The 25,639-nt window shown below is 45.1% G+C and overlaps 1 protein-coding gene across 1 annotated transcript in view; it reads left to right on the forward strand.

Annotated features, from left to right (window-relative positions):
* The first annotated feature begins 820 nt into the window (after positions 1–820).
* Positions 821–25,639, forward strand: part of HCN4 (hyperpolarization activated cyclic nucleotide gated potassium channel 4) — a 99,936-nt gene continuing 75,117 nt past the window's right edge. The window contains exon 1 of the mRNA XM_071754600.1: positions 821–1,747. Within this exon, the coding sequence (XP_071610701.1) occupies positions 1,038–1,747 (710 nt within the window). The 5' untranslated portion in view covers positions 821–1,037. The remainder of the gene's footprint in view (positions 1,748–25,639) is intronic.

Genomic DNA, 25,639 nt, shown 5'->3' on the forward strand with positions numbered 1-25,639 from the left:
TAAACTTCACCGTAATTCTGTGCTGTTTTAGGAGGGCTAAGCCTGGCACCCGTGGGTGATTTTGGCCGCTCGGCCGGAGCTACGCAGCGCCCACCCCACTCCTGGCAGCAGCAGCAGCAGCAGTGGCAGTGGCAGCGGCAGCGGCAGCAGCAGCGGCAGCGGTGGTGGCAGTAGCAGTGGCAGTGGCAGCGGCAGCAGCAGCGGCAGCGGTGGTGGCAGTAGCAGTGGCAGCGGCAGCAGCACTGGCAGCGGCAGCAGTAGCAGTGGCAGCAGCAGCGTTGCGGCTCTCTCCTCACCACACCCCCGCCCCGGCAGTCAGGCGTTGCCCTTTTAAGAAAGCCGGGTGCTGGCTCAGGTAGGCAGAGCCTCCGTGCAGTAGTCGCTCCTATGGCAACCCAATAGAATAGGAGCGCTTCATGAATATTCCCAGGAGCTGGGGCTGCATGAGGAATAAGTGATGACAGTGATGTAAGCAAGCAGTGGCTGCTGCAGGTTGCAGTTCATTGTGTTATTGGCCGGCAGGTTGAGGAGTTGGAGGCACTGGGGCTCCAGCTCGGCTTTCCAGAGGATGTCTGCTCGCCGGGAGACACAGCACATTTGCATCTCCGAGCCGGCATGGCAAGGCGGCTGCTGCCGCCGCTACCACCCTCCCTCGCCTTTCAGCCCGAAATGTGTGGCTCTCCTCTAGACTTCTTGCCCGGTGCTCTGGATCTGAGCACAGAGGGACTGCAGTAACACCACGGGGACACAAGCAGCAAGTAGCCAAAGCGGGACAACGGAGGACAGGGCGGGAAGAGGGGGGAGGGAGGGAGGGCTTTTTTGCCTTTCCCTCTTTTTTTCTTCCCTTCTGGATGCAGAGCATGTGTTTTGATGCAGAACCTATGGATGCCATGGTCTGGTAAGGAGATGCCACGCCAGGTTTTGGTCCCTTCTGCCCCTTGAGCTGGAGGCAGGGGTCTGGGGGGCAGTTCCCCTCCTCGGGCAGAGCGGGGAGGTCTCCCTCTAACCGAGCAGCAGCAGCAGCAGCAGCATCGGCCATGGACAAGCTGCCCCCCTCCATGCGCAAGAGACTCTACAGCCTGCCCCAGCAGATAGGACCCAAGGCGTCGATCATGGACGAGGAGGAAGACAGCGACAAGGACACCCGGAGGAAAAGCATCAGGATGAAACCACTGCCTTCGCCCTCTGCTGGGAGCACCCGGGCACTGGGGGGAGACTCCGGCAGAGGGGGGGGAGACCCCGGCCTCCTGGAGGCAGAGGGGGGCAGCAAGGGCGCCAAGACCAGCACCAACGGGGACTGCCGCCGCTTCAAAGGGAGCCTCTCCTCCCTGACCAGCAGGCACCTGCACGACGCGGCCGAGGAGAAGAGGCTGATTGGTGGGGAGGGGGAGCCGGCCTCCCCCAGTGAGGACAAGACACCCCCAGGCAGTGGGGAGCTGGAGCAGGGACTGCCAGCACCCCCACCACCGGCATCCCCGCCCGAGCCCCAGCAGCAGCAGCCCCCCCGGGCTTGCTCCTCCACCTCCATCAAAGTGGAAGGAGGTGGAGGGTGCGACCAGATCACCCCAGATGAGGAGCAGAGGCTGGGCCAAGCCGGTTTCATGCAGAGGCAGTTTGGGGCCATGCTGCAGCCAGGGGTCAACAAATTCTCCTTGAGGATGTTTGGCAGCCAGAAGGCCGTGGAGAGGGAGCAGGAAAGGGTTAAGTCTGCCGGGTTCTGGATCATCCATCCCTACAGCGACTTCAGGTACAACCCCCTCCTCCTGGCCCACCCAAAACTAGGTGGCTTGTCCTTTCCCCTGCCATCTCCAGCTCAGACCTTTCCACATAGCACACACCCAAACGTAACTTTCCTTGTTAATTTTCTCATCGAATTACACATCCCAGATCTGCTCCAGTCAAACAGTCTGCAGGCTTCATTTATATTTAAGCTTAATTTTAGTGTCCCCACACTACTGTTAATTTTGAAGTGTGTTTTTAAACCCAACAAACACCTTTTGCTTTGGCTTTCTCGAAGGGAAAGCCTCTCTCCGTAAGTTCAGTGTAAATGGGGAAAAATGTTCCCACCTGATGCACAGCTAGACTGAAAGCATGGTGGCTGCTTCTTAGCCAGCCTTACATCTCTAGTTCAGAACATGTGGGCTGCCCAAATAGGGTTTCATTTCCCATTTTTGTACCTCAAAAATCCTCTCCCTTCTTCCCCAAGAGTCAGGGAAGGATGTTGCCATTGTAGCTGTGCTGTTTGGCTTCTCACTGCAGCATGGCTTGTAGGGAATTGGTATGTAGAGGGGATAGCAGCATTCATTAAGAAGGAACTTAACACCTTCAGACTCTGTCAGAGAAAGAGTTTATCTTTTGCATCTGTAAATCCTTATTTGCAAAATTAATTTGGGTAGGCAATAGTTAACATTGTCTTCTGGAAAGTAATGGCTTTTGCTCAGCACCATATCCATGAAGGTTAATAAGGAAATTAACTGGTAAACCCTAGAGCCAATTTTTGTATCATTCTGTGGTGTAAGAGAGGGGTGTGTTTTGGTATTTCTGAGTGTTCCCTACTGCACAGTTGAATTGTCCTCTGCAATAGGTATATAAAGTACTACAATCAATAATTAATTACTTAGTGCAATCAATGGCTAAGGTTTATTGCTTCAACTTTAATTACAACAGCTGATGCCTCAGATTTAAAAGCACACAGTAGAAGACACTATTCAAAGACATATCTATCAAACTACATGATTGTATTGAATTCCTAGACTCTTCAAGAAACCTTGTATTACTCCCTAAAATACAGCTAGCAAGATAATTCCAGGGTGGATTTGTGTGCCCAAAGACAGAAAGGACAGAAAGCTCTTGACACTGGCTTTTAGAGATTTAGCAAGTGGTCCACATACTTAGAAGGTTCAGCACTGGCACTGAACAGATTCCTTGATATTTGCTTGGATTAACAAATGTTATTAGAAGGCTCTGTGAATTGGAAGCCTGCACTGTCATTGAGGTTCAGTGCATTCAAGTGTTCCAAGCACACAGCTGACTGAGCATCATGATACATGGTCCCTGCAAGTACAATCTTATTCAGACCCAGACAGGAAACAGTGTAAAATTGCCTCCCAGTTGTGACTGATGAAGTAATAGCTCACAATGAAATGCGAGAGTGGTTAGTTTTAAACAGTACAATTTCATACTCCTGGTTACAGATTTTTATCTTATTTGCCATTAATCTGGAGTTAAAAACTTACAGCTGTGCTTTCTTGGGTTATTCTAGCGAAGTGTTCTCTGTGTGTCACATTCTCAAGGAATTTTGGGTTTAGTCTCTGGACTTTATGTGGATTTATGCAGGAGCAATGTTCAGTTTGTGTATCTGTGATGTGTCTGCATGGTGGATTTATTCTCTTCCACCTTTTTCACAACGTTTTCAGAATAGAACCAGGCTGGCAAACTTCAGCAAGGATATTATACCAGTAGCTGAGGTAACCACCTTGCCCAAGGTGAGATGGTCCTCCAAGAGTTTATTTTTTTGAGGTTCCTAGCTAACCAGTGCTTACTCCTTAAAATGGCACAATAGGCTATGAGGTAAATTTTTATTTTGGAGACACTTGGCTGTCAGACCACATCAGGCCTTACAGGAAAGGAAGATGCAGGCAAGCTTAGTGATCATACTGAGTCTGCTAGCACTCAGCTGTACAGATTTGAATGGATGTACAACTTGTTAGTGTTAGTGAAATCCTCCCCTGACTAAGTTTTGCCTTTGTGCAAGGAAAGCAGTGAGCTGAGTATTGGTACTTTGGTGCAAGACAGTCTCTGCCTGTGGTCAGGTGCCAGGTAGGCTGAGATCTTGCTGCTCTGTGTTTCTTCTAAACTGGCACTAGGAGCCTAGCACAGAAATCTGTGTTCTTCCCTGCTACTCTAAACCAACATCAGATGGGGCACTGGTACTGGTTGTACAGAGACATCTGAAGGGACCAGGAGGAGCTGGGTGCACTACTGTGTGGTCACTTTGTACATTGTCTGGAGAACTTTGCTTGCTCCTTTTTCTAGGTCACTTGCAGCATTATCTGTGTGAGTACGGGTGCCACTTCAAGAAAATGTGTGGCCTTCCATGAAAAATGAGCTCTGAACAAGGGCTGCTCCGAAGGAGAAGAGCGGGAGCTTTCCCGGACTCAATTTGGGTTTTGTATTCCCTCCTTCTCTGAATGCTACTAAAGCATCTGCCTTGGAAATAACTCACATGAATGTGTATAACATTTTTTGACCTCTGAAATGCAGCAGACTGCACCAAAGAGAAGATATTGTCAAAATATTTGTAAGATTTATAACCTTGACCCAAAGAACTCTGTTTTCTGCTTTGTGAATCACGCAGTGCGATGCGTGGTTGCTCCTTGGTATAGATGGCAGCAAATTCTGGAGGGTTATGGTCTTGTAACAGGTCAGAGTCTCCATTATCCTGCACTTTCTTGTCACCAAAGCTGGGCAGCATCATTTGGTGTTCAAGTGTCACGTGAATATTTAAATATTTAGACTCAGATCTTGTGTGCTTATTGTTTTGAGAAACCAGTTTCACCTCTGAGGCTGACGTACATCTCCAGGTGTTTTGGTAGGGCTCCAGACCTCGTGACTCCTGTCTCAGTACAACTTGAGATGTGAAATTTTGAATGGAACACTCCAGCCCTATTTACTGAAGCTGGATTCTGCTGTGAAATGACATTGGTGTAATTCATCTGACTTCATGGAGCTCCTGCTCTTTGTGCTGTGCGAGAGGAGTTCCTGTCTAAGAATAGAACAGAGGCTTTCATCATAGTCTCATTAAATTATCATTTCATCATCTAATATGGTTAATTCCAGTGGCAAATCTATGACCCTCCAAGAGTAAAGCAAATTAATATAGATTAAGGCTCTGTTGATTTCTGCTTTTAGTCCATTGTGAGGGGAAAAGACACCAAATGACCTTTATAAAAATCAAACTCCATGCCCCTGAGTACTCCTGACTAATGCACTGAACGAGTTCTAGAAGCACTTAAGAGGTGTCTTAGCAGTTTCTAATGAAAATAAGAATACTACCTCCTCTTCTGAGGTGCAGATGTATGTGCTAGCTGCTTGAGAGTATTTGCATCTGTGCTTAATTGCACATCAGTGCAGAGCCAAACTTTATTTCCTAGGTCAAAATCTATCTGTGACTTTGAAAGCTTTTTTCACTGTGAGAGAGAATTGTAATGTGTTGCTTAGAGGAAGCATTGATCCAGTACAATTGGTTTAATTAAAAAATTCCAGACAGACAATGGTTCATCTAGTTTGTAGATGACTGAAGCATATAGGCTGTAGGTGCTACCCAGAACTGCTTGCAAAGAAGTTTAGCATGCTGCTTTTCAAAAGGCCAGAGAACAGATACACTATCTGAAGGACCAAAATAGTATAAAGAGAGGATGTAAATAGAACTGCACATTATTCACTGTCCAATAGTCTCTTAACTCCTCCACAGAAAGGAGAAGCTGCTACTTTCTTGAAAACACTGGAAAATATTCCACTCGGTGACAGTCCCAACTTCAGATTTTAGAATTTTTCTTGTCATTTTTCTCTCTTTCTTGTAATACTTGTCTGCAAACAGATCCTTTGTTTTATTTGCTTCCCTGTCTGCTTAGGAACCTGGGGAGGTTTCTGTGGCAGCAAAACAAAGAGATGCAGAAGGTAGGGCAGTTCCTGCAGAATTAATCATTTGCTCCCCTTCATGTCCAGAGCTCTCAGCAGTGCCATTCAGAGTGCTTTCTGGGGGGGAGGCAGAGGGGTTCACTCATCCCAGTCCTGCACACTGAGCCCAGCACCACGGGTGGCATGGAGCCAAAATGGGAAGGAGGCCTCTGTAGCAGTTCCACCCTCCTGAGCAGCAGTGGTTCACCAGAGGGCTTCACCCAGTGCTGCTCTGTCCCTTGAAATTGGTTTAGTTTGTAAGTTTTTCCCTGTTTTGCCAGAAAGGAATCCAATTTGTGAAGCCTATGGCACTCCTCACTGACCTTGGCACTTCTCTTGGGTGGGTGTTGCTCTCCCTGCTCTCAGACAGTAATGCCTTTTCTTTACCTGCTGCCCAGGATGCTGCTCCTTGTGCTTTGCTTCATGCCTATCCACATTCAGAGGATGCCCACAGTGGCATCACCTGATCCTGTGGCTTGCCCACTGCTCATAGCAAAATAAACCAAAAGCTCCCCCTTGTATGAGCTTTCTGCAGAGCAAATTGAAATTCTGGTTCAGTGAAACCTCTGCTTAGAGGGAAGTGTCAGGGAAACTGTTGTGGTAGCAGCAGAACCTGTATCTGTCATGAGAAACAAACACCAAGTGCAAATCAGTCCCAGGTTTATTATTCCCAGACTTGGCTGTCTTCTTTCTTTGTTTGTGCTGATGGCAGTTGCCTCAAAATTGGGTGGGACACTGCCAGCTGAGGAAGGGAGATGCTTTCCTGACGTCAGAGTTTGCTGGTTTTACTGCAGACAACTTTCCTGCCAATTCCCAGGGCACTTTTGCTGGAGCAGAATCCAGAGAGGAATAATATGAGGGATCATCCAAATCCCACTGAATCTGTTGTTTTCAGTGGACTGTGAATCAGGCTGCAGGAGAAGAAACTTGGCTTTGTGACCATGAACTGAGGGAACCACATAGATACCACCATACTTCCCATGTCCATAGGGAAGTCATCACAGGCTTCCTGCCCCATTTCACACGTCACAAGGTGTGGGATGAAAAATCCCCCACACAACAGTCAATGTGGGGGTACAGTTTTTGGTGTGAGACATATTCAGAAGCTACAAAAGGCGGCATTTAAAAACAAGAAGGCCTCAATAAATGAATCACCTCTGTATTACTATGAAGTGTTTAAGACCACAGTCATTTAATATTATGGTATTTTCATGTATCTTCATGTGCAGAAAAGAGATAAAAGAGTATAAATAAATATTAAAGCAAGCATTGAGATTTAAGGAGGTGCTATGATGATTTTTTGCATAAACATAATTCAGCCCCATTTTCTACAACTCTCTGCTGCTAGATGAACACATTATCTCTTCCACAGCAGCATGCCTCTATCAGTAAACACAGGGATGGTTCTTTTGTCAAAAAACTCATTAACATTTTCTCCATCTCTCCTTGTAACATTACATCTCATATGTATCTCACACTTACTCATTTTAGTCATATCCTATTCTGAAAAAAGCAGGTTAATTTTCTTATGGCCTTGATTTTTATTCTCTTTGGCATTTATATTCAGCTATAATAGCAATAAATATTAATTTTGCTTCCTGACACCTTGTCTGGGAAACTGATACTTCATAGTGGGGTGGTGGAGACTCGAAGAGCTTAAGGTCAAAACCAAACATGGACTTGGTGTAGTCAGTCTGAAGACCTATTTTTAGAGTACTTAGCATTACACAGCACACCTTAGGTTCACAGCTCTGCCTTCGTGGCCTCTTAAAGAATCAGACATCTCTGTGGCCCAGAATACAAGGGCACACAGATAATGAGAACCTGTTTTAAGAGAAATGGTTGCTTTAAGAGGACTGGGACATTCTGGTTCGGACCATTTCTTAGACTACCTCAGTGAGATGGAGAAGTAGGCACCCTGATCCCACCCACCCTCTTCCCAAGCCTCTGATGTTTGTTAGTTTATCTGCTGCTACAGGAAAAAAAAATTGTAGCTGTAAACAATCACATAATGTTCTCTTTAATCATCATCTAAGAATGTTATTCTAATTACAGTTTTGGATTGAGCACTTTGCCTAACACCTCTGCAGGAACTTCTTGGCAGAGATGGAGTCTCCAGGGCACCTCTCATCTACCTTAGCCATCACATCTCATTCTGCAGTTCCTTATCTCTTTTTTTGCAGACCTTCCAGATTGCAAGAAATAAGCTCCAATAAAAAAAAATAAAAATCTCTTCCCTGCGCATGTCTGTCTCAAGCCCTTCCTCTCATCATGAACGAAGCATGAATTATATGGGAAGAACTGTTTGGAATCATTAATGAATGTAACAGAATACATATGTACAGCTGACCTCCCTTCTGCTATTTCAGAGCCTGAGCCTTTGACTTTGCAGTCTGATTTTTAATACAGTGGGTTTGTACGGTCGTTAAGGTTTTAAAAAATCAGCCCCTATTGTCATCATAATAATATCTATATATTCATCAGCAGGTATAGATCTTTTCAGGGATATGCTGCATTGCCCTGTGCTCTGAATTAAGCAATGGCTGTAGCAGGTAGTTACAGCCAAGGTACAAAGCTGCACCAGACTCTTGGGTTATTCTTTAGGCTTTGAAGGAAAACATACTCTGCTTACTAAAAACTCCATGCCTGTTTCCTCCCCAGTACCCACGCATGTCACCTGCTGCCTCACTCTCTCCAAGCTCTTGTGTTTCCCATCCCTCCCTTCCAGTTTGTGTTTCTCCATCTCTTATTTTCTAGGCTTCTCATGGCAGGTTTCTTTTCCAGCCAGTCCGAGGTTGTAACACTTGGTTTATCATCTGATTGCTGTTTTCCACCTCACCTTAGTTTTTAGTAATGCCTCTTCTCTTCCCCCTCTCTATATTCCAGCTGCTGTATGCTCCACTTGGTGCTTCACTCCCTCCCTTGCCAGTCCCTGACAATTATCCTTCAGGTTTTTTTCCAGGTGTGTCTCTCCAGATTAGTTTCTTCTAAATATTCTTAGTTGCTGCTGTCCTTCTGACTCTTCAAGCAATCTCAGTTTTCTCAGTCCCTACTTCCCTTTCTGATTTAAAAGTGGATCATTTTGCCTGGTGATTGAAACCCTTCCACATTATCCCTGTTTCCATCTGTGGACACTACCCAACCCAGCAGTATTTAGACAAACCCTATGCATTTTTTTATTTTTTAAGCTTGAAATCTCTCAATCCTTCGAGCTAAGCATTTAAAATGATGAATTTGTATAGAAGTACAATCTCCATTGCATTACTGTCAAACATTTTACTTGAGGGAAAAATGTGGGGTTTAAATGTGTTTATTGGTAGGCACTCACAGAATCAGTGCAGGATTTTTCAGTGCTACTACAAGCAAGTAAACTTAAGTTTTCAATACAGTGTTATTCTGGTTAGGTAACTCCTAGTGCTTTCTGTTGCACTGAGGTTTTTTCTGCTGTAGGGTCACTGCTGCTGCGCTAAAATCCATTTATTACACAGATAAAAGAGTGATCTTTGTCTGGAGATAACATAGTGTCATTTTAGCTTGAAACCATTGTAATTTGTCTTTGTTTCTGATGTGTTATGAGCATCTCATTAGCAAGCCCACAAATCCCTCAGTTTGCTCTTGAAACCACCTATCTGAGCTCTCATCTCTGCCAGAGCACAGATTTCTTCCTTTCTCTCATTTCTGAAATCTCTGTTGGTGCCAAGGCAGCTATAGGTCAATTGAGTTATTGTTGGTTCTAATTGGCACTCTAACAAGCTATTAAATCAATTTACCTACAGATGAATGTCACTGAACAAGAAAGATGCCAACTCCTTTTCTGTCTTTGAGAACCTTGAAAAAACCCATTGATGAGTGTTAAGGGAAAGGCCAATGTGGAGGGGAGTGGCTGGTGAGAGTGTAAGATTTCACCCCAAAATGCTTACACTAAACAAGGTTCAGGCTGTTCCTGTTTGTGGAGGGGTGAGGCTGTTTCCAGAACTCAAAGCCAAGAGGAAGAATTAAGAAAAGCACCAACTCTGGCAAATGCTCTTCTTATTCTTCTCTGGTTTGTTACAAAGCATGGGTTTATTTCCATGCGGAGAGACCTACGTCCTCTTTTCTTCCTTCCATGGTTTTCAGTGTCCTGCATGTGTTCCTGGAACTGCTGATCCAGGTGGTGTATCCATACCCATCCACACCCATCTTCCAAATCAGGCAGCACCTGGCTGGTGACATCACCACCTTTTTGGTGTCCACTGATTGAGAATTTAATGAGATTTACTTGCTCTCTGGTGCACAAAGGTTGGAGTTATTATGGTGAATAGACTGGATTTAAGGTCTGTTCTGAAACATTTGGGTTACCTCTTCCTTTAGCAGCAATACAGTGCTCATTCCCACATCAGAGCATTTCTTACTGTTGTAAACCAGTCACTTTTCAGCCTACAAGTCAGGACAAGGTTTCTTGACCAAGCAGACTGCAAGTTCATCCTGAGGTCCCCCAAATCAAAGCTGCTCTGTGTCTGACAAGCAGTAAGAGCTGCTCAGCTAACATTGCCTAAGTGGGCAATTTTTCTGGTGAAGCACAAGGCAGAGAATGCATCTTGTCTGTGTGCAGCTCCACAGCTCTGCAGTGCTGCCAGCAGATAAAGCAGCTAGGACTCCAGAAGCACAGAACAGAGAGCAGATGTGTGCTGGGCTAATGAGGTGCTATTATAGAGGCATTTTTCTGCCCCTTTTTTGGGTTGAATGACTTGCTACCTGGGAAACCCCTTGACGAATTGAAATTATGTATTCTGTGTCTATCTGGTATATATCCGGTCACCTCATGCTTAGCATTAGCACCAGGTTGTAGTAAACCAGGCTCCTGAAAAAAAACTCCTGAAAAGATGCTGCATATAGCAGGGAAAGACAGTGCTGGCAAGAGCAAAGCAGATGAGCATCCAAAAGGGAATTCCAAGGTCAGCTTGAGGGCCCACCACTTGAACATTATAGGGACACCACTACTTCCCCAGCAATGCACAAAAGCTAATCTCATTTGTGGTGACTCCTCCAAATGTGCTAATTAAGGATTTAAATCTCTGCCTATTTGGATGGAGAGGTTGTCTGTGTTTATGCATCTATTATTAAAGAGCTCAGAGGCAGGAGAGGTCCTGCAGGTTGCCAGCTGACTCAAGCATAGGAGCTATAACTTGGTTTGGTTTGGTTTGGTTTGGGTTTTGGTTTGGTTTATTTTGGTTTTGACAGCTGTGCTGGGGATTCTAGTGACTGCCAGGAAATGAGTAATTGTACCCTGAGCAGCTCCTCTTGTCTGTACACAGCTCTGATACAGAGGAACTTTGGTGGGATTCAGTTTATTGCTGCTGAGCACTCTCACAGCCTGGTGCTGAGTTCCACCCCCTGCATGTTTAAGGGATGGAAAATGTAGTGAAGTGCATTATTTGCCTGAGTGTGGGCAAGAAATGTCTTGCAAAGTTATCAGCACTCCAGAGGTTGTGAGGGAGATAAGAGATGCATTCCAAAGCCTGGGGGACTCCACATGGGTAAGTCAGGCTGTCCAGAGAGGTGGTAGAAGCTCCATCCCTGGAAGTATTTAAGGCCAGGCTGGACAGGACTCTGAGGAACCTGATCTAGTGAGAGGTCCCTGCCCATGGCAGGGGGGTTGGAACTAGATGATCTCAAAGGTCCCTTCCAAACCCTGACAATTCTGATTCTGTGATTCTGAGTCCCTTCCTCCCAGCCATTGCTTTACACGTGATTTTTAGGGCAAGGTGCTAACTCACTGCAGGGCTAATATCATTGTTACCTGGTGCAGTGTCTCATCTGCAAAGCAGGGGACAGGAAGAAGTGGAGTCCCCTGATGACCCAGCCCTGCTCTGCCTGTCCCCTCACCTCTGTCACCTCTGTGCCTGAGAGGAGTGGGAGCTGAGCGCAGTGACACTGGGGCTCTCTGCAGTGAAGCTCAGGTTGCATTAGGCACAGTGAAGCAGCACAAAAGTGATGTTCCCTGGCAGTGGTTAGGGGTTGGATTAGCTCTGCCAACAGTCTAAATGGTAACAGAAGTGATCATGATGACTCCGAGCAGCTTTATTTAACAATAACAAACCTGCTTTCATTAAGCAGAAGTTCTTGATGCTTGATCCCTGTTGCCTGACAGCACTAATCTGTGTACAAGTTCTACTCCTGTTAGTTTTCTGCAAAAATTGTGGGGAAGAGAAAGGACCAGTCTAGACCATAGACCAGGGTTTCTTTTCTTGATGCCAATACAAACCCATTTATATTATTCTGCCATGTTTATTTAGTTACAGATACGCTTTGGAAGAGTAAGTGCTATATAGCAGGACAAACTGGAAGGCAGGTCAGGCATCTGGTTTTGACCCTGTGAACCATCCTGAACTCTGTGCCTTCATTTCTCCAGCCCTGAAAAAGTGTGATGGTACTGCCACAGGCCATGGAAGATGCCGTAGAACCCTAAAATATTTTAATAAAACAGAAAGTGCCAGAGTAGCTGTGAGGGTGTGGTTAATATCTACAAGGCAGTTTTATCAGACTTTCTTCATGATTGTATTTTTCCGTGTACTACTGTAAATTTGGTTACATGTCTATCTTTTATTAGAGTAGATCCATGTACTGCTAGGTCATTTCTGAATAATTGGTTATTTTGTCTTAATAAGAAAACTGCTTACCAATATCTGTATAGTTCCTGGTATAGATTGTGTGGTACCTTTGAAACTGGGCTGGAAAATGATAGAAAAAAAAAGCCTGTACAGGGAGGGAAACAAGATGAATTCTACCTTTTGTGTCCTTAAATGAGAACTGTGTGGTCCCTGCATGGGGTTTGGAGGTGCTCTAAAAAGGAAATCCTCCATCTTTTCCATACTGATTGTGTGTATCACAAAGTGTGCTACCCTTTTCTTTGGGAATATGTGACAAGTTGTCTGCCCTTCCCTGTGAAGTGTCAGCTTTAGAAAACATCCTCTAAGCTCACTGACTGTTGAATCTTTTGAATAATTGGTTGTGAGTCTTGGGCTTTGGTGAAAACACGGGTGCTTCTGATCCTGCCAGCCATGGCTGAGGTGATACACTGTGTATGCTGTGGCTAGAAAGCAACCAGGTTTGTTCCACAGTTGGGAACTGGAAAAAAAGCCTAGGTTGAAATCACACTTAAATGAAACTCCAGACTGTTGGCTCAGCCTGGACTGCATTTGCAAATCTGCTGGTCCTCAGCTTTGGAAAACACCGAGTAAAGCTCTGTTGTCTCCAGCTTCTCTGGAGGCCTCATCCCTGGAGATATCCAAGGTGAGGCTTGAGGAGGCTCTGAGCAACCTGATCTAGTTGAGGGTGTTGTCCCTGCTGCCTGCAGGGGTGTTGGACTGATGACCTTTAGAGGTCCCTTCCAACCCAAATTATTCTATGATTTTATGGTTCTGTTCCCATTGTGATTGGGCTTCTCTGCTGTCTCTCTGCACCCACAGGCACTCTTCTCTCCCCTGCACCCAAATGGGGTGAATTCCTCTGGCTTCTTGTCTGCACACATTGATGGGATGTTGGGCCAAAGCACAGACTTGCAGAGAGGGGCAGCTCTGATGGGTGTGTTCTTCTTAGGCAGCACACAGAGGAGAATAAGGTTAAAAGTGGCAAATGTGGGCATGGCTTCTGAACTGGGCATCTGGAAGCTTCATCTGCAAGCAGATTTCACCCAGCAAAATCTGCACTGCAGACAAAAAAAAAATTCGCCTTGACATCATCTGCCCTGCTCTGAGATCTGCAGTCAGTCAGGAGAGCAATCCACAGCTCTCTAGCTCAGGAGAATTAAGGGTAAGCTTCATCATGAGCTAATGCAAGCTGTTCCCACCCCAAATAATTGGCTGCTGGATAGCTTTGTGTCCGGGAAGCATTGCTGCATGTGGGTGGGTGTGTTGTGTGTGTGTGAATGAGTCTGCTGGGGAAATGAACACACAACATCGGGGGTGCAGCTCCTAACACAGCATCTCACGAGCACTCTGACTGTGGGAAGCAGAAACCAGAGCTGAGCATGTCCAACTTCTGTACAAAGATCACTCTCCCTGGTACCACAGGATGGTGATTCCCACCTCCAGGCTGCCACCACCTCATTTTTGCTCTCTCTCCCACCCTACAACCCTTCAAGATGTCTTTCCAGTCCTCTGTGTCCCACTCCTGAAACTTAAAAGCAGGAATAAAAAAAAAAGCAGTGAGATTGTGAAAAGCTGAGTCCCCCAGTCAGCAGAAGTCTTTGCAGAGCAGAGCACCCTATGGTGAACAAGCAATGTCAGAGCTGTTGGCTTGTCCATAGAGATGAAAGTCACTGCCTGTCCATGAGCAGAGCTGTTGGAGATACTGAGGTACAGAAGTCCTGCATGACCTGGAGAGCTGAGAGAGAGAGAACCCCCGTGAGACTTGGCAGCTGAGCTGTTCTTAAACACTTCCTCTAGTGTGATGGTCACACATTTCCTCAGTAATGGCAGGTCATCAGTGTTTGTTTCTGGTCTTTTCAGATAAGATGTACAGAGACAAGCTGTGAAAGAGCTGAGCAAGATGTTTTGATGTTAGTCATTCACATTTCCTCAGCTTGGCTGAGGAATAAGCTTTCTGGTTTCTTTCTCTACACATTCTACTGACTTGAGTTTTTTCAGGGGAAGAACACCTCTTTCAAGTAGGGACAAGTAAGTGGAAACCTGTGCCTGCCCCAAACTTGGATACAAAGATCTGCAATCCAGTTAGGGAAAAGGCCACGTGGTTGGCTGAACCTCCAGTTGTAATGGTTCAGGGTAGAGCACTGCTTTCCCACAGCTGGTCACAAGAGGAAGGACAGAATTCTTCACAAGCTCTTTGAGAACTTGTTTTGCAAAGGAAAATAATAAATGGTCCTGGTTAGCTTGGAAAGTGGAAGGGAAAATATTCCAAATAAAGTAGTTTAGTAGTTATAAACTGTCCTTTTCATTCAAAATCCATGGCTGTTGACAGAGCAGCCAGGTAACACTGCAAGTAATTTTAGTAGAGCTTAATAGAGTTGGTTGGCTTCAGCTTTACTCATACCTTGCCCTGAAGTGGTAGTTTTGTGTTCTGCTGTAATTGCTGTATTTCACCCTAGAGTTGTCCTTGTTACAGTGCTGGGTGAAACTATTTCTTCACACATTGGAGTTCTTGTGGGTGCAGAAGGGGAATTGGTCATTTCTTTGAAAGCAGTTTATATCAGTAGACATCTGGAGCCAAATTCACTGGTGAGAATCCCTTGCAGCTCCTGGGGTGACACTGGGAATCAGTTTTACTCCTTGGAGTTTCCTCTGGCTTCTCCTGTGTACGTTCCCCTGGGGCACATATAGGTGCTGTGTTTAGCCTAGGACTGCCCAAGACCTGCTATAGGGCACTGAAGTGAGAGATACCAGATTGCGTTCACATTTTGATGTTTGTGGAATGGATCTTCAGAGCAGGATTTAGTTGCTACAGAGGAAGGGGTTGAGAGCACAGAATTTTCTGCCCTTCCTCCACCAAATAGCTATTTCTGAGTCAGTGATGTCTTTCATGGAGGAGATCCTTAATTTGCAATCTGAATAGCAAAGGAGCTAAAAATGGTTTGGGATAGTCTTGAGAGCAGGGCTCATCTGCTGTCTCATTTTTGTGGACTCCAGTGAAAGACCTTCTGCTGTCCCTCTCTGAAACCCAAGAAGTGCTGAGGACATTGGCTCCAGTGACTTGCAGGTACCCTCAGCACTGAACCATTTTTATACTTCTCTTCTGCAGCCTTCCTGAGTGCCAGCCAGTTGGGCTGAGTCATATCCCATGTATCTCTGGTGGGATGAACTTGAAAGAAAACAGAGGAAAACCCTTGCTTTTGCCTTAAGCTGAAACAGAAGGACTACATTAACTAAAAAGAAGAAAAGCACAGAAATCACACGTTCATCAAGCGTTGTTGAAGTGCACGAGTTGCCAATTAATTCACATAAAAAAAAAATATGTTAGCACATCCCTGCTCCTGCTGAAATCAAAGGTGAAGTCAGAGGCCTTAAGCTTCCTGTATGTGTAGAAGTTGAAACCCAACAAATTTATTTCATGTTTTAAAGGAGAGAGCCTTTGAGAGCACGTTCTTGTGTTGCTTCTTGGAAAAGCTGGGATTCCCTGAGACACTGCTGCCATCAAAGGGACAGAACACAGGGCAGGGTACAGGATTGCCTTGAGGCACCACATGCAAAAGATGAGACAAGCCTTTTATTTTAAGGCACCAAATTTGAGCATCTGGAATAATCTTATGTAGTTGTAACTTTGATTACTCAGGGTGTGCCTTGGGTCTTTTGGGGTTTCTCCTTCCAGGCTCGGGACCAGAACTGCACCTTTCTAGAGAGGGGAGGAGAGCTGTGGCATCCACACAGTGCTGGTGCTCATCTTGCAGTTGCTTCTCTGGGCTGCAGGCATGAACAGACCCTGTTCTCACCAAAAGAGGAAAAAGCTAGAAAGAGCCCTGTGATGCCTTGAAGTAAGGGGTTTTAAAATTTAAAACAGGATCAGGTAGATTTAAAATACACACATACACCTCGTTTGTCAGTGGAATCCACACCTCAAATAGGCAGGGAAATGTTCATATATTACTGCTTTGGTATAGATACCTGACCCATTATCCTTGCTGTGTCAACAAAACTACTTGCATGTTTCAGTTACACCTAAATTCTGTGGGAATTATATTAGTCATCTGTCCAAAATTCTTTTTGAGATTGTTATTTCACATTCACTTTGTAGCATGTCTGAGTCCTGATGCTGATGAGCAAATACAGGGTGGGCGTTTTTTCATTATTTATTGGGTTTTCGTGAGTATCAGATCTGCACTGTCCCAGCTGTTTGTAGAAATAGCTTTGTAATATTCCAATAGCCAGAATATTTATTCTTATTTTATGTCTGGAACTTGAGTTGTGCAGACAGGAAAAGTAGTTCATCACTGACAGGACTGCCCAGCCTTTTTCTGCAGTGTCCCTCTGGCTTCGGGTGGAAACTGGCAGGCTGGAGCCTCCTTGTTATGTATTGATGGAAAATGGGCTGCACCAATCTGAGTATCTTTCTGAAACAACTTGTTTCTGGCAGGTTACTCCATCTAAAAATATATTTATTTCTAATTGCTGAGCAGAATGCTTAATGATTTCTTCCTTCCCACAACAATTAATCAAAGAAATTATTTTGGGCTGGCACTTGCTCCCCCAGGGCTCAATGGCTGGGTTCCATTGACTTAAATAGAGCAGATCCAGTCCAGCGCATACTGGAAAAGATTTATCTAAGCATTTTTTAATGGTGCCCATCACTATTTGTCTGGCTGTCTCTGGCAGAAGAGCACTAAATATATCAGAGAAGCAGCACTGGATGTTACAGGAGAGTTGCAGCAAGCTGCTGTTTTGCAACCAGGTGTTTTGTATATGTTTTTTTAAAGGGAGGTATTATGCAAACTCTGCTTGGAACAGGGATTTAGAATGGTGAGGAGGTAAGGGGCTGCAGTTACAACTTGCTCCAGGAGGTCTCACTGGAACAAATGGCTGGAGAGGACTGTGCGGGTCCCTGAGACCCTGCAAGATGGATTAGGGCTTTGATAAAGGAGAATCCCCTGGGGATCCCCACCTCACCACAAAGCTGCGTGCTTTCTACAAAAGATAGAAGTCAGAAATTTGCAGCATGTGCTGCAGAGAGCAGGAGGGATCCATCAGCATCCTGCACCTTGGCAGAAGGCAGCTCTGTGGGAAGGGGAAACCCCCAGCTCCCCTACCAGCTGCTGCCTTTCCAGCAGTGTTCTGCAGCATGCTTCATGCCACACAGAAGGATGAAAAGCCAAAATGGCTCCTACCAGTCTGACAGGAGGGGGAAGGCCTCATATGCCCTGAATATGGCCACTGACTTTTTAGATTCTGTGAAACTGATGATTCAAAGCATCCCCTTTGAGCAAGTGTGTCTGACAGTATCCTTTCTAGAGAATGTATTTTGTATGTCTGGTTTCTGAGTTTGCCATTCTCTTATGTCAGAGCATTCATCAAGTCATCCTCATTTCCTGCAAGTCTCTTGCTGCCCTTAAGCTTCTGATGTCTTTCCTCATTTCCATTGGTTCAAGGCAGAAATGTTTGTGGAGACAACAAATTCTAGTTTCTCAAAAAGTGGAAAGGGCTTTGGAGCACAATAGCTCCTTGCTGAAAGAACTGTGTTTGTGTGGAGCTGAAGTGCCAAGATGTGAGCTGAGTGCCTGAAGACACAGGAGAGGGTGTCAGGATTCCTGGTCTCCTTTCTGTCCTGGATCTGCAGGTGAGTGAGGCATTTAGGAAAATAATTCCTTTCTCTGCCTCAGTTTCCCCAGCAGAAAGGTGCTAAGACTCAGCCACCTGCAGTAAAGTGTTTTGAGGTCAAAAGGAAAAAATCTCTTGGGATCTACCATTTCAGTACATGCAGTAATGAATTCAGCACCTGATGCTTGGAGGGGTAGTGGGTTCATGTGGATGCCTTAGATAAGCATAACCTTAGCACAGTCTGTTTCTTCTGAGACCTAAAATAATTAGAGGCAAATTCTGTTTTCCTCAACTGCTGCATTTTTAAAAGGTGATTCATATTTTGTCTGGGGTCTCTGATACCTGAATAGCCGCAGCTCCCAGCAGCTTAGTCTTTCAGAAGATTCATTATGTATTTATTGTGCTCCAGTCCAGCCTGAATAACTCATTGCAAGCAAGAGTCTTGATTTTAGCAGCAGGAGGAGTTCAGGAAGAAAAATATTTTCTGCTTTTGAAACTGAAATACACCCAGTCACTGCCTCATTGTCAAGCCTTTCCACCCTCCTTCCCCACAGGAAGAGGCTTGTGGATGGCATTTTATGCTGAAGCTTCCCTAAAACAGTGATTCGTTAATATTTCCCACCAGGGCTGAAAGTAAGGATAAAACTCAGTGCTCTTCTGCTGATTCTCACCCTGATTTGGTAGGAGCTGAAGTTTGGAAACAGTGCAAAACACTGACCCCATCCCTGTTTCTGACACATTGCTCCTTTGGTGCTTCCTCAGCCCCTGGCACTTGAAGCCATAATTCTGTTCATGGAATAGGCAGGAAATTTGCACTAGAGTTGGCATTCCTCTTGGCCAAAGTGTTTTTAAGCCAGAAGCAATAGCTCTTGAAAAAGGCATTTGACTGGGGAGTGGAAGTTGGGAGTGAATTCACTCTTCCAGGTATTCCGAGGCCTGTGCTGCACAACCCCTGAGGCTGTAGTGAAGTGTCCTTGTCAGGGTGAAAGCTACAGGCAGGGAACATGTTCTATCACCCCAGCTTTCTCTCTCCTCAGTGGTTCAACAAGTTTTGAGCTTTTAGAGTAACAGATCTCTGAATATACTTTCTCCAGCAGACCACTGGAAAATCCCAGACCACTTCCTGTTACCTCTTTGGGGCAGATGCTTTGATTCCCCTCTTGCCATTAGGTTCATTAGGTTCAACTTTTTCTCCATGCCCCATCTGGCATATCCAGGGCTCACAGAGAGTGGTAGGAATAAGCATCCTCAGGTGCTGAAGTCTGACAGATGCTGTTGCTTGTCTCAGACATAAATCCTGGTGACTCTAAAAGCTGAGGAGGAGAGCAGGTGTGCCTTATCCTGCAAGCAGAGCTGTGTTTCATGGAGTAAATTCCTTCATGGAGCTGAATTACAGCTGTGTCAGGGGCAGGGTTGATCCATCCTTGTGCACAGGAAGCTCTTCCTCTGGTTTTGGTCTTTCATTGTGAAGTAACTGGATTTAAATGGCCAGCTGGTCAGCTGAATGACACACTCAGTTGTTCCTAAGGCTGCTTAATCCCACTGGTGACCTGCTGCAGAGAGGGTTGTCCTGGTGGGGTATGGCTCAAAGGTTACAGTGGGGACACCAAACCTCTCTGAGAGCCTCACCTGAGTGCTTAGGTGTTGTAAGAAGAGACCTTTTGTTTCCCCTCTTTCCATTTGGGGAGCCTGGAGTTGTGATTCCTAATCACAAACCAAGCTGTGGCTTTACTATCTATTTTCTATTTATTACTATTTACTACGACTGTCTTTTCCTACTTCTATTTACTACTATCTATTTTCTATTACCAGGAGGAACATTTTTATTATCTCCTATGGCTAGAACTCTTCTCTGCCTGGCAGATGACTTAGCTATCTGCTGCATACATTTGTCACCTCTTGAAGAGCATGAGGGGCATAAATTTGTCAACCCAAATGAAAACAACAGCTAGCAGAAAGCAGAGCAGTGTCCCCTACACTGTCCCCCACTTAATAAACTGTGATTCTTTTTTGTGCAATCTCTCTGCTGTATTTTACTGCTTAATTTTAGTAAATTTGAGCTTCTAGTGGTATGTATGACTTCTATATCTCATGTAAACTCATGTCCAGCGAGCCACATCACTCCAAAATAGTTAAGATATCAGCTTGCCATCCTTGTAGCCGTCTGAGAAGATAAGCTGGTGGAAGATACTTTTTCAGTTGGTGTTGTGTGTCCTTTGCCACTCGTGCAATAGCATTTACTCTGAACTAATACACAGGTACATTATATGCACATCTCTAAATTCTATGTAGATGTAAAGTCTGTCCCTGCAGCACTGGATCTTGCAGGTGTAGCTGTTGTTGGTACTCTGGCCAGTGAAGGTGAGAGATGGAATTCACTTTGTAATCTCTACCTGTATGTCTCCCAGAAACTGAAATTTGGACACTCTGAAATAAAACAGTCCCTTTCCTTTGTATTCTTCAGTACAAATCAACCCCTTGGCCCAGTACTGCTGATTCTAGAGGCAATTCAGAACTCCCTGGTGCAGATCCCTCTTCCTAACAGACTGACTGCACGTTGGAATTTGAGTCATCCTCTGGAGGCTGGAGAGGGGCCAGGGCCTGAACTTCATCATGTCACAACTTATGCATGGATTTAGTCCTTCAAATTCCACAACATATTGATGATGACTTGGAAGCTGCAGTCCTTATTGATCTATCCCCTTCTCTACATCAACATATGGCATGTTGCCATGGTGACAGGTTCCTCTAAAGGGACTTCTTTGCCTTCCTCAGTTTATTGGTCTTTTTCATTATTAAATCATGGGAGATAAATGCACACAGGGAAGGGTCAATGTCTGGATCAATGGACAGCAAACAAAGAGGAACTTTTCCATATTCATACAAGCCAGAGATTTCAGAAGATCAAACAATGCAGAATTGCCAGGCCCTTAGTATGTCAGCCTCATACATAATGTATGCTGGGAGCTCTGGGAAATCAATACACATCTAACACCTGGAAAACCTTTGGGATTCAGCACGGAGGAGCAGGTGGAGGGGGAGGGTGTGCAGGAGGGAGGAATCAGAAAATATTTATGATTGCAGTAGGGTGGGTTATGAGGAAAGGGCTAAGCTCTCTGGCCTGGCCTTTCTACCATGAGCACACTTTGGGTGAAATGCTACAAAAAGAAAACTGTACTTGGTTCTTTAGCTCTGGGAGGATGTGGTGTTGCATGCTGGGTCTGATGAAGTTTGATGAGACTGCCACGGAGTGGGACACATCTGGCACATCCCAGCACTTTGGGAAGGATGGAATTACTCTGTGTTCTCCCCCACCCCACAAAGGGAAGATAAAAGGGGAATAAAGATGGGAGACTTGAAGTGGAAATTGAAAACAATTGGAGGCAGATCTACTAGCACAGGGGAAAGGCAGTAACATAAGGGATAAAAAACAAAAATACAAATGTATTCAAATATATATATAAAGTCTGATCTGGATGCTGGCAGGGACGGGTGCCTGAGGGTCCCTGGGGCAGGGCCAGCTCAGGAGAGGGCTCCAGGGCTCTTCCAGCCCCTATGGATGTGGATTCTGAAGAGCAGGGGGGAAGCTGGGGGGAAAGGAGCACAGGGGAACAGCAGGGAAGCGAGGAGGGGAGGGAAGAGAGGAGAGGCGGGGGTCTGCCTGAGCTTGTGGAGTCTGGGCAGGGATGGGAGGGAATGGAGCCCTCTGTGTTCCACCCCTCTCAGAGCCTGAAACCCCTCCTGCTTCAGCTCCTCATACTTGAAGGATGACAACATCTCATGTAGTGATGTCGCTGTGAGCTGGTGTGCAACCTGTCTGTACCTTTCCTCAACAGGGAGCCTGAAGTGGTCTTAACATTCTACCAGAAGGGAGAGGAGTCCATCCAGATAGGGTAGAGCTTGGTTTGCCACGTGATTGCACTGACCTGATTTCCTTCTAGAAAAAAACTTGTGCTAATAAATCTCCCACTGAATCCGTATCATCTACAGCCACCACTGCAATGAATTTTCACTGCAGAACAATTTATATCTTTGATCACCTCAGTGGTGCTCTAAGAAGAACAACAAATTGTTCAGGTTCACTGTGTAAATGTTCTTCTTTGGGCCTTCAAAAAGAGAGGGAATCAGCTTTTCTACAGGTGGCATACACAACTTTCACTGCTTTTGCAGCTTGTTACAAGGGATTTCTCCATGAGCTACTAATAGCTACAACTGAGAAAATGATGCTGGTTTTAGTCAGAAATAGGGTGTGTGCTCTGCCAGCCTCCATGCTCCAAATTTAGAGCCAGAAGAAATGAAGTCTCTTGTGGCTATCTCTCGCTCTCTCTGTTTTCCAAAGGGCAAAATGAAATCTTGCTTATTTTTACCTTTCTGAGAGGACTGGGTTTTAAGTACAGATTTGAGATATGGTTTAATTTGTTAGGATGGTATCTGCAGGCAAGAAGGCTGCTTGAGTTGAGGAGTGTGGTCAGTTCTCCACTTGGTAAAGAATCCACACTGACTTTTCTCATTCTTCTCACATGTTCATGTTTCAGCACTGTTGGAAATGAAGTGCAGGAGCATATTATTTCCATGTGATAAAGTATGTGTACAGACCAAGGACTTAGGTGTAAATATTCCAATACATTTGCATTTATCAAAAGACAGATTGCATATAAAACTCTTCAAACAGCTTATGGAGTTTCTGCTCAGCACACTGCAGGGTTAGGTGGTAGGCATTGACTTTACAGATGAGCTGCCCCAAACTCTCATCATCCCAGGACATGTGCAAGGCAGGCAGCAGTGCTGTCACCCCCTGAACCCTCTGCCCTGATTTACCTCAGGCTGTAATGAAACGATCTCCCCCCCAAGTTTTGCTTGGTCTCCATGAATCTGAGCTTAGTGATCCCACATGCTGCGTGGCATTGGAGTGGAGTGACAGATAGCACTGTGGTGGTTAGAGGGCTGTTGTCCTAGCCAGGTCACTTAAACTCCATCATCAGCTTCCCGAGCTGAGTGAAAGTTAAATACACTTGTGAGAAAGGGTGTCAGCAGCTCTTTGGGATAAGGTTCCATTTTTATTTATTTATTTTTTTAATATGCTTGAACAATACTTTTCTTTGTGTGAAAGTGCAAAGATCATACGAAGTGCTTGTGGCTTCTGAGGCAGAAAAACAGAAAGCAGAAGAAAGGTATCCCAGCAAAGTCACAGATTTTGGGCCTGTTTTAAGCTGACTGGATGGAAGCCATAGAAATATTTCTGTCTTGATAAACAGAGCTTTTGTGAAGGACAGGCTGCTTCTTGGTGGCTGCTCTGGCAGCTCCCACAGGCAGTGCTGATGTCCCAGCTATTCAGTAGAGCTCCAGAGGAGAGGTTTCCCTGGAGGTCCCAGCATATGCCATGTTCTTGCTCCCTGCAGGAGCCAGAGCCCAGACAAGGTGAAGGCTCTGCCATTTCACCTTAGCTAATACTTGGTGAAGAAGATGGGTAACAAGCTCACCTTGCAATTTCCAGTTTTTGCTCAGAGTCAATGGAAGTGCAAGGGCTGAGGTTCTTCAAGGCAAGGGGCTGCCAGGACCAGGGGGTGGGTGCCGCTCTGCCTGTGTTGCAGTTCAGACAAACACATCCCCTGTAGATTACCTGTGACTTAAAGTCAGCTTTACAAGTTCTCAGTTCCTTTGAATTCTCCTATAAAAATCTCCATCACACAAATCTTTGTCTCTTTAAGAAGCCTGACAGGCAAGTGGGTGTAATATCAAAGAACTAATAATTTAAGCTAACTCAGATTGATAGGATGTGTTGTGTTTTGTAGGTTAAAGAAAAGGCATAATTCACAATGTACTGTGTTATAATTGGGTAAATGCATCAGTGCCTAGACGTGTTGTTTGCAAATTACAGCCAGAGTAAAAATACCACTAAGTTATGTCTACATTTATATTTTTACAATGGAAGAGAAATTTCCCCATAGCTGCCACTGACCAAAGTACTCTATATAACATTACCAGAAACCTCTTCCAAAACCAGGCAACTGTATTATCTGAGTAGTAGTTCTACCTCTGAATAACTTCCTTAAATCTTTAGTATCTCATACTCCATTTGTTACATAGGGTGATAATACCTTCTTGATTTTATCTGTTGGGATTTAATTGATGTATGGGCATTACTTTGAAAAAAAGCAGGGTTTTGATTGCTGTTTAATAATGTGGTGTTAGATTTAAAACCTGCTACCTTGCTTGGCCTGCAAATGCCATTTTGAAGTATTACATAAGCAATAGCTTTCTTAATTTTCCACTCACCAAACCCCATGTAATTGTATCTTAAGGTAATAATGTGAGCATATGGGTTCAACTTGAAATGCAGTATGGAATTCTGCTCAGTGAGGATTAGATGAGCAGTTACATAGACTGGAGATAACCTAAGTAAAAAGCTAAATGCAGACCTTGGAAAACATCTTACCTCAAGGAAAACTTGGCAATTGAATCCAGTGCAAAGCTGGTCAAAGGCTTTTAGGAAGTCTAGATGCAAAGTTCTCCAGGACAAACACCTCACTGGTGGCAGGTGCTGGATGCTCTACTTGGACATTCCTCTACTCATCCACCTGTTTATGCAAGCACCTAAAGTTCATCACAAGCTAACAGTCCTTTTGCTCCAGAGAGGAAAGTTAATGGCATGCAGAATTGTACCCCACCCTGGGAACTCACTGATAGCACTCCCTGGTGCCCAGCTGAGGCATCCTCATTTTTGAGTTCAAAAACCTCCTTCCAGTCATCATGAGGAGATAGTTGGAACATCTTCCTTAAGCCCTTAGGTGCAGGGAATCTGAGTGCTGTAGCCCTGAAACCTCTGCACCAGCCCTGGATGTTCCTTCAGTGATTTGCCTGGTGTTTGCAGAGCCACACCTGGCAGGGAGGTTGGATTTGGTGCAGTTCTATAACAGCCAGGGACAAGCACAGCTGAATGAGAAGCAGGCAGCCAGGGAACTCTAGAGGAGACTGGGACACAGCCAAGCTCTTCTCCTTGTGCATTTTCATAATGCATGGCTAATTAGCTGTGCTCTCAGAGGTTTTATTCATGATGACAGAGGATACATATTATTTGCATAGATTGGTCAGAAGGAATTAAAGTTGTTTGCCATATTTACAGGTATTTCAAGAACTCACAACAAATAGGTGAATTCTTCTAGCTAGTGAATTCTAGGACTCAGGACCTGGTTAAGTGTCTCCTAGCATGTTTAGGAGCAGTGAATCACCATGATCCTCCTATTATCTCTATGAATAATGCACAGTTTGTAACCCTCTAGTAGACACCTACTCGTATCTAGGAGAATCAATGCTTCCAAAGATAGGGAAGGATCTCTTCCAGCTGTTTTCTCTCTCCCCTCTGTTCAGATACTTAGGTAAATGGCTGCTTTCTGGAGTAAACTTTCCTCCCACCATTTCTGTTCCAGTCACCCTGACATCTGCTAAAGCTCTTCACAAAAGATGGCTTCTATTTCTAGCCCAACTAGCAGTCCTGGGAATTACCATGCAACCTCTTCCCTGTCAGGATGCTTGCTGGTGAGCATAACACTGTCTAATTCAATATACAGTCCAGAGGAGGGGGGGGAGCTGACAGACAGCAGATCTTACATCATCTTTGAAGAAATGAAGTAGCAATTCCTCCCCATGCCAGGCAGAGGATGGAGATGGCATCTGTAACTCAGTAGGTGGCACTCGGTTTCTTGAGTCAGCACCGAGCC

This window comes from Heliangelus exortis, chromosome 11, assembly GCF_036169615.1.
Source record: "Heliangelus exortis chromosome 11, bHelExo1.hap1, whole genome shotgun sequence".
NCBI lineage: Eukaryota > Metazoa > Chordata > Aves > Apodiformes > Trochilidae > Heliangelus > Heliangelus exortis.